The 17,821-nt window shown below is 32.4% G+C and overlaps 1 protein-coding gene across 1 annotated transcript in view; it reads right to left on the bottom strand.

The window, feature by feature from the left end:
- tyn (trynity) overlaps positions 1–17,821 on the bottom strand; it is a 305,927-nt gene that overhangs the window by 18,920 nt on the left and 269,186 nt on the right. Inside the window, exons 7-9 of the mRNA XM_072544489.1 lie at positions 14,454–14,585; positions 1,784–1,959; positions 1,286–1,419 (exon numbers count right to left, since the gene is read on the bottom strand). Of these exons, the coding sequence (XP_072400590.1) occupies positions 1,286–1,419; positions 1,784–1,959; positions 14,454–14,585 (442 nt within the window). The remainder of the gene's footprint in view (positions 1–1,285; positions 1,420–1,783; positions 1,960–14,453; positions 14,586–17,821) is intronic.

Here is a 17,821-nt window from a genome sequence, read left to right as displayed (position 1 = left end):
ACGCAATATAATCGAGAAGGGTATAAGAAGAAGAAGACGAACAAGTAAATGGAATCTAACCAGCCTATTATAGATAGAATAGGAGAATACTGTTCCTCACCTATTCCCCTCTTACAAGAAGAATTGTTCAGAGCGGCTAACGACTGGTACATAAACAAAAAAATTAAGTAACTAAGTAATTAAGTAAACATAATTTTATAAGTACTGAAAAACGATATAAAACATCCAAAATCCGTAAGATCTATTCCTTCCAGATAATTTTTTTTAACGCGACAGAAAAAATGGTAGAACAGAAATTCTAGCACATTTTGTACTTCCGTCAGCATGTATAACGATATAAAAAATTGAGAGAAACTCCATTAGTTGATCAATTTACTAAAACAGAGAACCCTTTAATAAAAAAAGTGATATCTGTCATTCTAGATATAGAAGGGGAGTTTGGCAATATCCTACATCAAACATTAAAAAAAGTCAGAAAAAGAAAAGTATATAGGTGGTACAATATCCAACTAAAAGGTACGATTACTTCCTACATGAGTGATAGAGATGAAAATATCGTAAAGCACTTTTTCCATTAAAATATTGTAAAGCACCAGTAGAGGCTTTCCACCAGAGGCAGTTGCATTTCCCCTGACGTGAAGTTTGGAAATTGATCAATTTCTGTGCGATCTAATAAAGCTAGGAGTATTTTCTTAAGAATATGCAGATAAAATCGTCATAATTTATAAAAAGAAATATTTAAAATATCCCGTGTACAAAGATGTGACTTAATATTAACGTCACTAAAATTACTTTAGTAACATTTACAAAGAAAAGAAAACTCAACCTTAAAATCATCATACAAGATGGAAGAACAATAGAAAATAAACTATTCTGAGACAAGTATCAAAAGAGTTAAACCTTAAGGACATAAAAGATCTAAGAAACTCTAGCTTAAAGCTCTGAGCAGGTTATAAAATAAAAGGAGAGGATTTACCTAACATATATTATGTACTAGATTTATATTAAACTGCATGTAAAGAATAGTATTGCGCAAGGTAGGTTAATAACGGAGAAACAAAAAAAAAGTGGTTACAATAAATCTCACAATAGGGATTCATAGTGTGACTTTTAAAACTAGTAACGCTAACAATAGTATTACTAGAAGTAAATTATTTTAGTACAAGTAAAACTTTTTAAGTTATCCTGTAGATATAAGAAACGTTGTTTCCGCTACGTTAGTTCGAAAAAGAGGAAAAACTTTAAATCTCCAACGGAATCAAACAGAATAAAAAGCACAACTGACCTGATTGGCATCATGCCGAATGTAATGTTCTTCGAAGACATATCGTATGTGCATTTCACTTTGTAGATTTTATCTGCCTTGGTCATTACGACGCTGTGATGTTGTAAAACCACCGTGTTACTGTAGACGCCGATCTGAAAAAATGTTAATTCATTTAATTCAAATATAAAAGATAAAAAGAAAACATTAAATACAATTTTTAGATTATTTCTCACATCGGTTACGAATGATATGTAGTCTTTTTAATACGCATTCTGCGAAAAAAGATAACTACATCCAAGTTGATGTCATCTCGGAAAAGTATTCCTATTTTTGTATGACGTTTTCTGTGAAAAACAATGTTTATAACTACATCCAAGTTAACGTCATCTCGGAAAACTATAAGTACCTATTTCTCGAAAGTCATTATATTTTCCCCTGAATTATCCAAACCGTCCAATATCCCGGCAATAACATACGTTATTACGTTTAGAAACAATCAAATCGAAGGTAACTTACCACTGATTGAGTATTGCAGTCTTGTCCGGTCATCGTAAGGTCCAATCTGAACAGATCGCTGTTGGCGACGTCGACGTTGCAAGTCTCAGACCTACCCAGCGCATAAATTCTGCCGTTGAAAGGCTTATTAGTTCTTACTTGGACGGCGATCTTGGTGTCTTTGCAGTTAACCGAGACTGAAAGTTAAAACGGATGATTTTATGAGTGTCAGAAAGGCAGAGCAGGGGCGAACTATAAATCAAATGCAGTTTAGTAGAGTATTTCTTGTTTATGGTTTATACCGTAATGCTTCTAAAGTATGAGTCTCTGCCAGACAAAACAATACATTTAATAATTTTTACTTATACTACGACATCTAAACGATCTACACACCAATAACAATATTGATGAGTAATGCATGCATAATTTATTACATGGTAATACGAATAGCATGTTTCACCCTAGCATTAGCTTCATCTGCTTCTAAATGAAGTAGAATGATAATTTTTACCTAAATATTTTTTATGTGCCTACCATCTGTATATCTAAAAGTAGAGTTTATTACTCTTTTTTTAATCAAATGAGCATTAAGGAGATTAACAATGATCTTTGAATATCTAGGTGTTCGTTTTAGTCAGTATTTTTAAGATAGTTAATTTCCAGAATTGAAAGTTTAATTTTGAGTTTTTTGTTATTGATGTAAAATTGAATACTGATGAAGTTATTGTTAAATTAACGATTTACTAAAATCAAGTGGTTGACTTATATAAAATATGGTATATATATCTGCAGATCTTAAATTCCAGTCATAATGTTAAGCATCGATATAAACATATCTACAAAGAGAGACATAATTTATACGGTGCCAGAACTATACAATGTACTAATAATATTCTATTATTCTTGGCTTCCCAATGGCAGGCGCCCAATTCAAATTGTTTAGACGGTTTTTTAGCATGTTTTAGAAATTTTTATAAGTAAACGGGAGAACATGAATGTGATCATCACCTCATCTTAGAGAGCTATCGACGAAATATACAGATAGCCAATCTTCTCATCCTTTTAATTTATTTAATTTGTAAGTACTGATAAGAATTCGATTGTAAGATATCAAATTAGTCATTAAAATGTTCGTTTTCGATAGCATTCAGTAACGTTGTAGGAATGGAGGTTACGAATAACGTTACAATTTTGGATTCTGATTTATGTTTCGTAGGAATTGTAATGACATTTTGGGCTATTATAAGAGCTCTAATGTTAATTATAGAATGAAAACATGAAAAACAAAATATTATTTTTATTCCAACCAATAATTGTTGCTTAATATCACATAAACATAATATTTAAAAATAAACATGCCACAAGAAAGCAGTTTCAGAACTGTTTTAAATGTGGTTGAAGTATTAATTTTAGTTCCTATCCTTTTAAGTTTTTTTTTAGTATAAAATTGTTATTGTCCTTGTATCTCAATTTTTATTTTATAAACGATAAAGGAAAATCTTTTTCAAACAGATGTTACCAAATTTTTCTTATCTTAAAAGGAATTTTTTTAAAAGAAGTTGTTTTGTTTTTATCATACAATGATTTATTCTATGTCTATTATTTTATGTCGTAGTTTGTAATTTAGATATCTGTTAATGTGAGTTAGTTTTTTATATAGGTACATGAGACTCATTTAAAATAAATATATTATGATGCCGACATTTTTATTTATGAAAGAACCGTATTGCTCATTAATTTTATCCTACAGGAACTACAACGTACCAAGTATTCAAAACATGCTTATTAATAATGATTTACGTTAATATTAATTTTCACAGATTTGTAACATAATCAACGGAAGTGGCAAATCTAATCAAACGTCTGAAATCTTTCCTTGGTCATTTGTTTTGTCACATATGGATGGATTAAGCAGTATTGCAAGATTCTTCGCTAAATTATCATTTTTGATTTTAGGAAAATGCCCAAATGTCTTCTAAATATAATTTTTGTTCATTGCAACATATTATTATATTTGAAAACTATTAAAAAGATTTATTAAGATGATTCAAGATCATGAATGATCAGAATGATTATCAGAATTAAAAGTGTACAGTGTTTATATACAGGGTGAATTATTATATGTTTCTTGCATAAGTACTTTTTTCCCTATCTTTTTGGTATATTTATATATTTTATGGTGTGCATAAAAGTGTGTGGGTATGCTTTAAATAATATTTTTTTCGTCAATTTACTAGGTAGAAGGCAATATTGATAAATTTCATTGTAGCTTAAGAATATTCTACAGTTATCACAAAATGCCACCAAACGTTAGATAGAATTTAAAAACTAATAAGTTTAAAGTATTAGTTTAGTTATAAGTTTTAAACTAAAGCCAATGTTTTTTTAATTTTCGGTTAGTTTCGATTTTTTAATTGTACTTGACATCTGTTTTTTATTTTATTTTATATTGTATGTGAAGACCTAGTAAATTCCTCGTTACCAAGTAATGTAGACTTCACTGACTTAACAAAGTGTCGCCAAATTTGCGCTTTTACCACTGTGCCATAGAGGCATTTAGTTTAGTTGTCTTTTTTACACCATGTGTCATATAAAACTTATACACTTGTTACAGTGTGACACAGTCTATTAAAAAGAGGATTGTTACAGTTCCAGGGCGTTTATCGAATGCCTCAGAAGTTTAACAGAAATTAAAAACAATTATTATTCAGGGCATTAAAAAAATATTGGACAATGATCAAACCATTGATAGAAAAAGGAGGATTGAAAGATTAGTTATAGTTGCATCACAAGATAAGATATTAACTGATTATTTAAGGGATAATACTTTTAATGCAACAAGGTTGACAAAGGATGAAACAAACTTTTTTGCGTCAGTAATAACAACTTTAAAAATAACCAGAGAAACTGATTGAAAGTATTGTGCAGTCGCCCGAAAATACAACATTAGCGAAGGAGATGAAGCAAATTAACATTTTCTTCCAATAAGGTTTAAATTATTCAGTAAACTTTTGGAGCTTGTTTATTTTTTCGAACCAAAAAGTGTTCCAATCGCACGACAATGGCCGTATTATGGACCCTTAAAATCGATATAATAAAAATTACAGTTATTCAAAAACTAAGTCTGGATAATTCACTTCTTTTTCTGCCAGTGCCTATCCTCTATGGATGTTGGCTACCGCAATGGCCCATCGTATTTTATTAGCAGCTGTTCGAAATAGGTCTGTGGTGGTCATACCTGTCCACTGTCTCAAATTTTTAAGCCAGAATATTCGGCGGCGTCCTCGTCCTCGATTTCCTTCCATTTTCCCTTTTAATATCAATAGTAGTATTCTGTTTTTATTTTTATTTCTGACTATATGTCCGAAGTATGCTAACTTTCTTTCTTTAATGGATTTCAAGACTTCAGGTTCTTTTTGTAAACGTTGCATTACTACGTCGTTAGTTATATGATGTACATATAATATTCTGATTATGCGACGATAGCACCACATCTCGAAAGACTGCAACCGTCTGACATTACATTATGTATGACATCCGTCATACATTAGAACAGAAAACACATAACAATTAAGGATTTTGAGTCGGAGATGTAACTTCAAGGTTAAATTGCAGAGAACTTTCTTCATCTGTTGGAAGGCATTCCTTGCTTTTTCGATCCTACTTTTAATCTCGTATGAGTGATCCGAGCTGTCTGTGATGTTGCATCCTAGATATGTTATTTTTTCTGTTCTATCGAATACCTCATTGTCTGCCATAAACTGTGCATCTGTATCTTGGTTTTTGCTTATGATCATAATTTTCATCTTCTTATTATTAAATTTCATTCCATATTTTTTACCGATGTTAACTACTTGATCTATCAGTCTTTGTAATCCTTCAGCACTATCCGCAACAAGGACAGTGTCGTCTGCATATCTTAGATTATTTATTACTTCACCGTTAACAATCACGCCATCAGTCGTTTTTCTCAAAGCATCTCAAAATAGATGTGTAGAGTACGCATTTAACAGCAAAGGTGAGAGTATGCAACCTTGTTGTACTCCTCTTTGTATTGGGACTTCATCAGATAATTGATTGTCTACTCGAATCTTGGCTACTTGTTTCCTATAGAGGTTGGCTATTATTCTTATATCCTTGTCATCGATGTTTGCGATTCGCAAAGTTTCAATAAATCTCTCATGCTGTACTTTGTCAAATGCTTTTTCGAAGTCAATGAAACAGGCAAAGGATAATTCACTATAAAAGTTTATCTTGGATGCATACAGAAGGTTTAAGAATATGTTGTAGACTCAGGGAAGATTCAAAACAAAAAACATTTACGGAATTCTATTAAAGAAATTTTAGAAAACTTGGTATAAGAAAATAATTTATTATTAACTTTAATTTAACTTAGTTCCTAGAATGTTACCAGCAGGAGATTTTTATTTGTAAAAATTTACATTCTGGCCTGTTTCGACCTCACTGTCCTAAATATTAACCTTCTAAAGTAGTTTAATATTGACATATTTAAAATATCAATTTTCACAGCCTGGGAAATACGATTTTTGGTTATAAAAGTTGTATTAACTTTATATGATGCTTAGTGTACTTGTTTTATTATACGGCCCTGTACAGTACTACACTATTATTCCGTAATCTAGTTAGTTGATCTGGCGATGTTTTTGTACGCAATTTATTGACAATAGCAAACGAAACGATCAAACAACCTTTAACGACGGACTCAGTTCTGTATTTTTCGATACCGCCAACTGTCTTTTCCCGAGTTCGATGTCGTTTAGCTTTTGCCGGTCGGCATCTTTAACATCTTAAATACCACTTTACGAAGGTGGATGGAGATCAAGAATGCATTGACGTCTCCAATAGAAGGAAGTCATAAAGTGGACTTTGGCCAACGATTCACCTGGCGAGATTATCAAACAAAAAACATTTGTATAGTATATATCAACGAGGTATTTTAATAGAAACGTTTATATGCATTGAAGTAAATGAATGGATGACGAGTTTTTATTAGTAGACAACAGAAATTGTTGAAAAAAATTGAAAGACTTGCTCAATGGACTTGTAGCCAAGACATTTGTATAATATTTATATAAAAAATATTATTGTATTAAAGCATTTATATTTTTCTTTCTATACAATCATCATTGCAAAAACTAGTTTACTTACATAAACTAAAATGAACGTACGATATTTCACATTTAGTTATAAAACCAATTATTATTAGTTTATTTAAGTTTTAGTAGTTTAATTATTAGTTAAGTAACCAATTTAGTAAGTATTTTCTATTTACATTAACGTGCATGTAATATCTACGGCCATTAGCACTAGTTACAATTTAGAGTTTAAAATTTACATAGTGTATCGATACCCTAATGCTGATAGGTCGTAACCCAATTTTAGAAAATTTTACAAGAGGCAGAAAAAACTGTATATCATAATAAATAAAGGATTGCTTGTGTAATGTTTTCTTAAGTAAATAATTATGTAATGGCTACTAAGTGAGTTTATTGTAAAAATATAAATTTGTTTAATTTTGATCAGGGTACTAAGGGATACGACATATTGTAACCAACGTCATGGCGGCTTACGAGTAGGTATATCGAACTCTTAGAAAATGTAGTAAGTTATTAAAACTCAAGGTGTTCTCATAAAGTGTGGTTTACGTCATTTTAAATCATAATCCTTATTTTTTATTTTTATTAATTTCAAATAAAAACAGATACAAATGTGTGTTTACTTTAAATAAAATGTGGCAAACTAAGCGAATACCATATAAATAACGTTACAGTTAACATTTTTAGGAATAATTAAAATAAAATATCTAAATAATAAGTTTAAATCTTGGCTTTCTTTTTTTGATTTTTGTTATTGTCTTTGGTGATTAAGTCTTCGTGAGGCAGCGTATGATAGAAGTAGTGCACATCTGCAGGTAATACAGACTTTATATCTTGAAGGTCCTTCCATTTCTTTGTGGTTATTTTTAATCTATTCGAATAAAGTTGATCGTAAACCAAATCGTGATTGACGGTGTTCTTTCTCTGAGGAAAAAGTTCATATTTTTGATCATGGGCCACTTTGTATAATATATCCCCATTTGGTAGGTATTTTAAGCCTCTAAGATCTGTTACCTTCAAATCTCCTTTTGATTTACCTGGACGAATTGAGCTGTAGCGAAAGTTTTTAGAGTCATTGTAGTTTAGAAAAAAAGTGTGGGTGCGATAGGATACTTCCAAAGGTACAGGATTCTTCCTGGCTTCTGATATTACCGAAATATAGTCTGAGGGTAGGAATATTTGCCGATTTTTTAGTCTTCGTTCATTTAGACTGTGGGTAGATTCACACTCCATCTGAGTGTGGCCTCTTTTCTAGAAATTTTTGCTCAATCTCGGCTTCATACTTGGAAGCTAAAACCGATAAACCATTCGCAAGGACGACATTCCTATTCTAATAATCACAGCCGTCCGAGAATATTATAACATTTTTCGTTTCAAAGGTCAAATATTTTTCGAGATGTTTTATTAAACACGTAGTGAATACAGATGAATCAAGGTCTGCCTCAGTCTCATTCCAAACGAAATTCATGCTGCGATGGTATTCCAAGTTATATACTGTAAAGTTATGTACTTGTAGCTTTGTTTTATAGTACAAAGAACTAGCCTGTAACACTGGACACAATTTGACTGCCTGCACATCAACGACAAAGCAGTAAATTTCTTTATGGATGGCTCTGGTTTTATCGGTTTCTTTTTCGACGCGTGCTAGGTCTTTTGCTCTAATGTGGGATGCATATTGTTCATCTCTAACCTGTTTCATCTTGTAAGATATATATCACATTGGTCCTTGAGTGGTTTAAACAATGCTAAATTCATTTTGTCAAATTCTGTAGAGAATTTACAATTTGATAATGGTACCTCCCTGTCTTTACATTGTTCTTTATAAAGATTATATACTTCAGTTTTCGATTTGAAATTATGTTCCAGGTATAACTTTCGAGTAGACTTTTCACAAACTCTCGTACTCGCTAAATGTCCTGTTTTGCTTTTGGTGTAGACTCTCTTTTTTCTTTGATCCTTGTTTGCATCATGTCACAACTTTCTAGAAATCCATCTTTTCGTGCCGCACTTACCCAGCTCTGTGCCATCTTTTCTCCTACTCCTAGTGCATTAAGAAACATCAATTTGCAGACTTGTAATTTATCGCCTTTTACTGTCAGAAAGTATTCGTAGGTACCACTTCGCCTGGAAGGTCCATCTACATAACATCTTTTTTTCTTCTTGTATGTAACCATATTAGCGAAGAACATCGTTTTTTGTTCCCAGGACATTTCCCAAAATTTTAAAAATATTTCTTTTTTCACAGCTATACTGTGAGATAAGATGAGTTAGAAGTAAACAAACAACGCGAGGGGGTTAGTACCTGTTAGAAATCGCGGGAATGGCCACCTTACTATTTTATTTAGGTTACGAGAATTTAACAGCATATAGGGATGCACGGTTGGTTGCCTTTGACACAAAAATATGAATTTTCAATTTTTTGTGGCTTACGATCTGTCAGGCTATCGGTATGTAAATTAAAAATGATATAGTTTAAAAAAACATTTAGATTATGTTTAACAGTTGATTTTTCTCGAGAAATATGGTCGCTCTTGATCTGAGCTGTTTAGGACCTAATTCGATAAGTATATGTTCGATTCTTAGAGTAGTGTTACAGTGCTGACATTTTGGTTATGGCGCAATGCATGAAATAAAAACATCAGGTTAACTGAGAGTTTAATTCCATGCAATGCTGAGTAACTTTATTTCAGTGAATTTGCCAAGTGGATAGATTTTCTTCTTAAGCTTTTTAGTTTTAACATCATTGTAGATTTGCACATTAATAATGATGTTCATTAACGATGCAGTTTTTTTTGCAAGGCAATCGGATTTTTCGGGTATAAGAAGCTGATATCGGTCATGATTATCTTGGACGAAGGATGGTTGGTGAACGTGGTATTAATGGAGTGTATAGAGGAAAGTAAATCAGATGAGAAATTTTATAGAATTCGATAGGCTGTTGTACAGTGGTTACAAAAGATCCAACTCCGATTTTAGACCTTGAAGCGTCATTTTAAGAATTATGTTACATTTGTTTTTATTTATCAGCTCTAAAAAGACAATTCTCAATGTATTAACACTGGTATCTTCTCTGTTAAATTTGGTGGGGAAAATATCATGACATGGGTGTATGTTGAACTGATAGGTTCGAGAGTGGTACAGTTCTGGTTTTAGACAAGTTTACTAACAGTATTTTACAAACATCTGTAGAAACTAGAAAAAGGATCTAAAATTAAGTTAAATGAATGGTTGTTATAGGGTTTGTGTGGTGACTTAATTAAAGGTTGTACTGGAGGATTGGAGAATATACTGAATTGGAAACAAATGCAGCAACATAGGACAGAAGAAGATAAGATCGAACCAGTTATTTAAAGTTGATGACAGGGATCTCAGAATTATAATAATTAATTCTTCTGCTAAAAATAACTTTGGATTTAGAATGGCAGAGGGTGTGTCCTAAAGAAGCATCTTTGTTTTGTAGATCCTTACTTGCTATTTGCTAGTAGTTGAGTTAGATTTACCATGACAGTATATTATTCGGTCATCGATACATAATACTCATTTGATTGTTGGAGCGATATTGTAACTTAACTGCATAATCGCAAGAATGAATAAGGATGTGCTTAAAACTGAACCTTGAGGAATCCAATTATGTTGGATGTGTGAAGAAGAAAGAAAGTAATTGACAAAAACTCTGAACGATCTAGACGTTTAAATTTTTTTTAATAAATATATGTTCCTATTGAGGTTACATTGAGAAAGTTTGTCAATTGCATTTCTGCGTCCTTTATCTATATAGCTTTTCAAAATAAGTTCATGTGTAGCAATCTCTGTTTTGCGATCTTGTGTTAGTCGATTTTTTTGCCAAAGTTGGCTAGGACTAAAATTTTTGTTAATGACATTTTACAAACATGATTTTGACTTTTGCTTTCTATTTTTGGTAAGTAATTAGATTTTTAAGTCTTATCTTTTTGTGGTACCTATTTATAGCTTTTTTAAATATTTCAGTCGCCTCTTTACAAGATGAGTTTCCTGAATACACCGCTTTATTATTTGAACAGAATGTTGTTTTGTCAATGTGTCTTAGCAGCCGAGAGGAGGGTATCTGATATTGACGTTAACAAGTAGTCAACATTATTGGATATTGGATGATAATGAGTGAGCAAGAGAGTGTTAACGGCTTTGAAATACTATAGCTAGTTAGCTTTATTTAGAAGCCAATAGCTTTTGGCAGAGTCTAGTTCACTACAATTGTTGGAAAATCTTTTCGGTTAATGATTGTTAATAAAGAGATTATCAGCTGTTTTCAATGTTAAAAAGGTCTAGATTTGGAGTCAGTAATAGTAAAATCTTTAGCAGAGAATATTCTAAAAGAAATTTTAAAGAAAGTACCAGACTCTCAGTTACGAAGACATACTACATACCGCTATGTGCGTAGGAACTCTTCATGTGTAAAGGTATATGGACTCTTCTTTTAGAAGATGATTTGGGGGAATAATACGAAGCATATGGTAAGCTTATTAGGGCAATATATAGTTACGGCGATTGCCATAAGATTCATGTCGTCAAAGGCAGCAATATTAAAAATATCTTCTTCGTCTTCTTCAGCCTTTATTTATCCATTGTTGGACATTGTCCTCCTCTAATCTTCCACGCTTTCCTATCTTTTGCAATTCTCATCCACGGCTTTCCAGCTACAGCTGTTATATCGTCTATCCATTTCTTTTTGGGTCTTCCCACGCTTCTTTTTGTTTCTAGAGGTCTCCAGAATATCACTCTATGAGACCATCTGTTGGTGTATTGCCTTGATACGTGTGCCACCCATTGCCATCCCAATGTCGCTATTTTTTCCATGATGTCGGTTACTTTAGTTCTTCGAGGTATTTCGGTGTTACAAGTTTATCACTGAGGCTTATATTTAACACGGCCCTCTCCATGGCCTGTTGAGCTACTCTTAATTGTTCTGCCATTTTTCTTGTTATTGTCATAGTTTCCAATCAATAAGTTGCAACTGGTAGTATACAAGTGTCATAGGTTTTTCGTTTTAAGTGTGTTGGGATTTTTCTGTCTTTTAAAATAAAGCTCAACTTACCAAAAGCAGCCCATGAAAATTGTGTCCTTCTTTTAATTTCTAGGGTTTGATTTTCTTTTTCCTTTTTAATTGCATGTCCTAGATCTATTTACCTACCTTTTCTATGTTGATGTTATCTATCGTGATGTTTTCGAGGCTGTTGCTTAATATCTTTGTTTTGTCGAGATTTATTTTTAATCCTATTTGATTCGATTTGTGATTTAAATCTTGTAGCATTGATTCTAGTTCATGGATATCTGTGGTTATTAGTACTATGTCGTCTGCGAAACGCAAATGGTTAAGATATACTTCATCCATTTTTAATCCTTATAGTTTTTTGAAGATATTTTCTAATGCCAAAATAATTGGGCATTAGAAACGTGAGATGGTGTCGCCCTGTCTCACACTTTTGCCAAGGTCTATTTTCATTGTTTCCAGATCATCATCTATTTTTACGTGAAAAGTAGCATCATCGTATATATTCTTAAGGAGGGCAGCATATCTTGAATCTACTCTGGCGTCGTCCAATGCTGTTAAGAAAGCCCATTTCTCGATACTGTCGAATGCTTTGTGATAATCAACAAATGTCAGATGTAGTGGTATGTTGTACTCTATTGTTTTTTCAATAAGTGTCCGGATTGTTCGTAAGTGATCGATAAAGCTAAAACCCTTACGAATGCAAGCTTGCCCCACTGGTTAGTATGCATCTAGCTTAGCTGTCAATCTATTTGTTATTATTCGGGCTTAGTAGTTTGTAAAGGTGTGACAATAAGCTTATTGATCAGTAGTTTTCTATATTTGTGGCGTCCCCTTTTTTATGGAGTAGAATGGCTTTCGAAAGTCATTCTGAAAAAAAAATATCACTGGGAGCAAATATCGACGTACCTCTACTAGCTCTGATACAGTTCATCCTAATTAAGCGGTCTCTTTTATTGTACTTAGAATAAGGAATATTAGTTGTAGTAAAATTAATTTTCAAAATTAGAAAAAATAAAATCTCTATTGTAAATTAATGTAAGATACTGTATAACTTCAAAGTGCGGATAATATGCGTCGCAGTTCCAGTGTAAAAAGTTAATTTAAAAACTAATCCAGTTAGTAGAAAGAATTATTATATTTTGCACTAAATATGTAGATTTTTATGAAATATCAATATCATTGCAGTTAAAGTCATATATTTTATATCTATCAATAAAATTTGGTATACTTGTGTAAGGTTTCCAAGAAGGGAATTGATGTTGGTGATCAAGTTATGAACTTCTTAAGAGGCTCACTACGGCTCAAAGAACTTGCCAGGAATGCTATTAATTGTATTGCTATCAAAGGAAAGTTTTCTGAATTAGTACAAATAAATTTTTCAATACTTGATTAAGCAGAGGGACTAGTTTTAACAATTTTTTGTCATCGACGAAGGCTATGATAGATAGTGACCTTGTAGAGTTTAGGTTTGGGATCTAGCAGTAATCTATAAAGTGGAGGATAGTAAAGATTTGCGTCAGCGGAGTTCTTTTGATACCAAAGTTTACCAAAGTACCAAATTTAAATGTGTTAGTTGCATATGTGTTTTCTTTTGAGGATGGGGAAGGGATATATACTACGTAGAGGATTAAGTGGGATTTGGCAAAAGGTTGTACTTGGAAGATAATTGTTGATTGCTAGTTCTTGGGGGTTAGGATAGGAGATCTAATTAAGATTCTTTAATTTGCATTTTTGCATGATATTAGATATGAACTATTTAACTCAAAAGTAAATAATTTAAATATTATAATCTTTCCAAATTACCTTTATTTCGATACATAATGACGATTCAAAACCCAGAAAACATAAGAAATCTCTAGCATATTTTGAGAAATAACCTGTTATAATAAAATTATAACCATTAACTTTTAATACTGTTAAACATTTGATTCTGTAAATTTGGAGAAATTTCAATATTTGAGATATTTTTCTAAACACCTGTCGTGTCTAATTTTTTAAAATCTTTTAGTTTTTTTCTGTGTTCACTTAAGAAATACTAGTTGTTATGCCTGTAGTAAGAAGGCACGCTAAAGTTAATCATTTAATCATCAAATTTGTGTGAATTTAAATAAGATAGAATTAGTGGTCTGCGGAAAGCTAGAATCGCGTTTCAGGCAAATATTTATTTACGTTACTTCGAGTTTAAAATGATTAGACTACAAGCAAAAAACTTGTAGTACCAGCAGCTAATGCTGCTGGTACTACTAATCTTTACTTTGTTTATGCGATAATGTTGGACAATGAAAAGAAAAATAGCAAAAAAGTAAAAAGGAATCGTATTGGTGCAATCTCATATTTAGATCGGAAGCATTCGATATGTAAATACAGGAATCTATTGTACTCCCAATTTTATATCGTCTAGTTGTAAACTAGCTGTCAGAGAATAGTTGTTAAAATGATTGCCAAAATTAATCTAAAATCTACTACACTTTAAAAAAAAACGCATTAAGCAAAAACAATTTAAAAACATATATCAACGTAATTCTCTATCTCCGTGAGCACTTACCGTCATAACAGGTTCCAGTTTTATCACAATTAACATCAGTTCTGGTCAAGTTGTTAAGGGTAGAATCTTCTGTTGTTTCGAAAACTACTGGTAATGTGTTGTCCGATGCTCCTCCGGTAGTAGCCGCTGCTTCTAAAAAAAAAATTGATTTACATAAGTATAAGATTTTATAATTCTACTAGTAATACTAATGGTTAAAGATCATAATATTTTTCTTAAGATTCCGTATGATTTCGAAGGTAACGAGCATCATGATTATTTGGACTCTGTTTACTGCTACTCTGAAGTTATACTTCCATGAGAATGACACTATTGTCCGTTTCGGAGTCAAGACGTCGGTTAACGTATAGCTTCAGCTCTATAAAAATCATTATGACTGTTAATGTAAGTTTCCATGTATTTGGATTTTTGTTGAATACAAAATAAAATAGTTTTGTTTAAATTCATATTCACGCCATAGCAAGCTATATACATATTTAAACAATTCTTTGCAAAGCAAAACTTCCATTAATATCCATTAGTACGGAATCCCAGACATTCCGTTAAGTAGTGTTTCTTAGAAGAGACAAAAATATAATATTTATATTATTTTTATACGTGAGTATATAAAAACTATAATACTTAATGCATACACAAATTCCTCTAAGACTAAAACTGTGCACTAGATTTTATCACGTACAATTTAATTCACGTTAATTCCCAATTCAAATCGACACTAAAAGTAAATCGCCACAAGAAAATAGTATTTTTCAACTGTGTCCTGCATACAGTTGTGCCAGCTCATTCCTGATCTGTGCAATATGCTTCTTTGCTTATGTGAAAACTTGAGAAGTGGTGGTTAATTAGCAGAGTTCTTCGGTTCTTTCAGTATCGTGCCGAATCATCAAGCTCGCTGCGCCTCGTAATTGCCCAATAATAAAGAAAATTAGAGGTTATGTTCACGGTATGCTAGAGGTGAGCGCATCGGTAATTATACTGTCACCGGTATTTCTTCAAGATAATTATAAAATATTACCCATTTTTTTTGTAAACAAATATATAAATCACAAAACTGTCAAGTTTTTAAAACCTCTCAATTAATGATCGTAATAATTAAATCTTTAAAATTTAACATCGATACTTGCTTTGTGCAATCTTTGTGCTTGACTTGTTTAACTTTTATCTTGAGTCTACCAACATAATATTTTGCCATCTTTCTTTACTTTATTTATTTCTGCTAGTACTTACTTTGTTAAAGATATTAAGAGATCTGCTTCTTTAACATGTATTTTATCTATGATTGCACAGGCATACACTCTGTAGAAAGCTATACCGGAAGAATCAAACTAGCAAACAGCAAACACGAAATCTGTCGAAGACCGAGAGAAGCTAGATTAGAATTAAATTTTGAAAAATGCACATTTTGCCAGCCAGAACTCCGATATTAGGAGCATATTTTTGTGGAAAATAAATGGCGCTATAACCGAACTTGTGGGACCAAAAAATGTTCGTCAGCTAAGCCGTTTTCTAGGAATAACTTATGCTACCGCCGATTCATAGAAAAGTATTCAACAATGGCAGGACCACTAAACATGCTTCTGAAAAAAAAAAGAAGAAAAATGGAAATGGACCAATAGACAAGAAGACATTTTAAAGAAGTTAAATTAAAACTTCAATTGGCCCAGTGTTAGCGTGCCATGATTTTTTAAAAATGTTTTACCTGCAAACAGATGTATCAAACTCTAGACTTGGGGTTGCGTTAACGCAAAAATATGCCGGTCAAAATCGCAATATGCTAGTCTAACTCTCACATCGACTAAAATTACATACTCTACAACCGAAAAATAATGTCTGTCCATCGTATGCGAAATAAACGAAATGAAGTCATACAGAGAAGGTTACAAGTTTAAAGTCATCTCAGACCACCCGTCACTTAAATGGTTGAAAAACGTCAAAAATCCCTTAGGTCGATTTTCCGGGTAAAGTTTAAAACTATAATAGTACGCTTATAAGGTAATATACAGAGAGAGAATCCCCAACATGATAGAGGATGCTTTATCTCGGCAAACCGCAAGACCGCTGTAGCGAAGAACCAGAGCTGCAATTGTTAGCACCAACACTAGAAACGTGCAACTGGTACGATAATTTATATGGAGATGTCCTTCAAAACTCAGACACATTTTTTTGATTTACAAACATCAGATTGTATAAACATATTTGGACTAGCCGAAATCTCCATGGAAATTATGTGTACCAGGGTGTATAAGGAATGAAATTTTGGAGGAAAATTATGACTCGACTACGGCAGGTCATTTAGGAATTGCCAAAATCCACTTGCCAAATAGTGCAAAAATACTACTAGCCTAAAATGTTTAAACCAATATATGCAGAACATATAAAAAATTGTAGGAAATGCCTTTAGTCTATACCATCTCAGATGAAACCTGCACGACAAATGTAAGAAAGTCTTAGCATACTATCTTAACTGATTTAATGGGACTATTCCCAAAATCTAAAAAGGGGAACATTTTTTTGATAGTTTTTCCAAGACCGATTTACGAAATGGGTAGATCCAGCCCATACAGAATGCAACCAAAAACCATGTCATCAACAGTCTGCACTCAAAAGTATTTATGCAGTTTATATTTCCGAAAAAAGTCATATTTCCTTGGATATATTTATATAGTTTCGAGATTCCTAAGAGAAACATAGAGCTTTCACGAAGTATCTCCAGCAAACTCTATTTCCCGCTAGTGCTTTGATTTCAAGAAGGGATTTTCCTATTTTATCCCTTCGTCCAGTAGTTACTGTCCTTTTCCAAGTTTTTTTTAGATCTGTTCACTTTCCGTTGGCCTTGAGAATTCCCATGGGGTCTACATGTATACATTTTATTGGACAAATATTTACAATTCACGTGTAGCAGTTTTGAAACGTGCCATCATCATACAACATAAACCACATCTTTACACCACCTCTCTTGCCGTAATGCAATCGACTGAAACGAACCAACAAGGTACTAAACACAATGATAACTGTATACGTCGATGAAATCAATAAAGACTGAAATAAATTTCTACCGGAATTTTATTACGCCATAAATTCGTCATGTATCGTATCATATTATGTCATTTGCAAATAAGACATGATTTTCACCATCGAATATTCATTTTGGAAGAAAGTTAGATACAACGGATATAACCAAATGCCAAAATATACAGAGGTTTGCATAAAACTTTAGTAAATTTAAAGCATTAAGAAAGTATACATAGACTTGCTTTCGAAGACCAGAAGAATCATTACGATCTAAAACTAAAGCAGCGGTGTCTACATCCAGGAGATCGCGCCATAAAACAGAACACTATATATCCTGGGCTACTGAAATTTCACAA

The sequence above is a fragment of the Diabrotica undecimpunctata genome, chromosome 1 (assembly GCF_040954645.1).
Source record: "Diabrotica undecimpunctata isolate CICGRU chromosome 1, icDiaUnde3, whole genome shotgun sequence".
Taxonomy (NCBI): Eukaryota; Metazoa; Arthropoda; class Insecta; order Coleoptera; family Chrysomelidae; genus Diabrotica; species Diabrotica undecimpunctata.
Note: the sequence above shows the minus strand (reverse complement) of the source record. Positions and strands in the feature narration are given on the sequence as shown.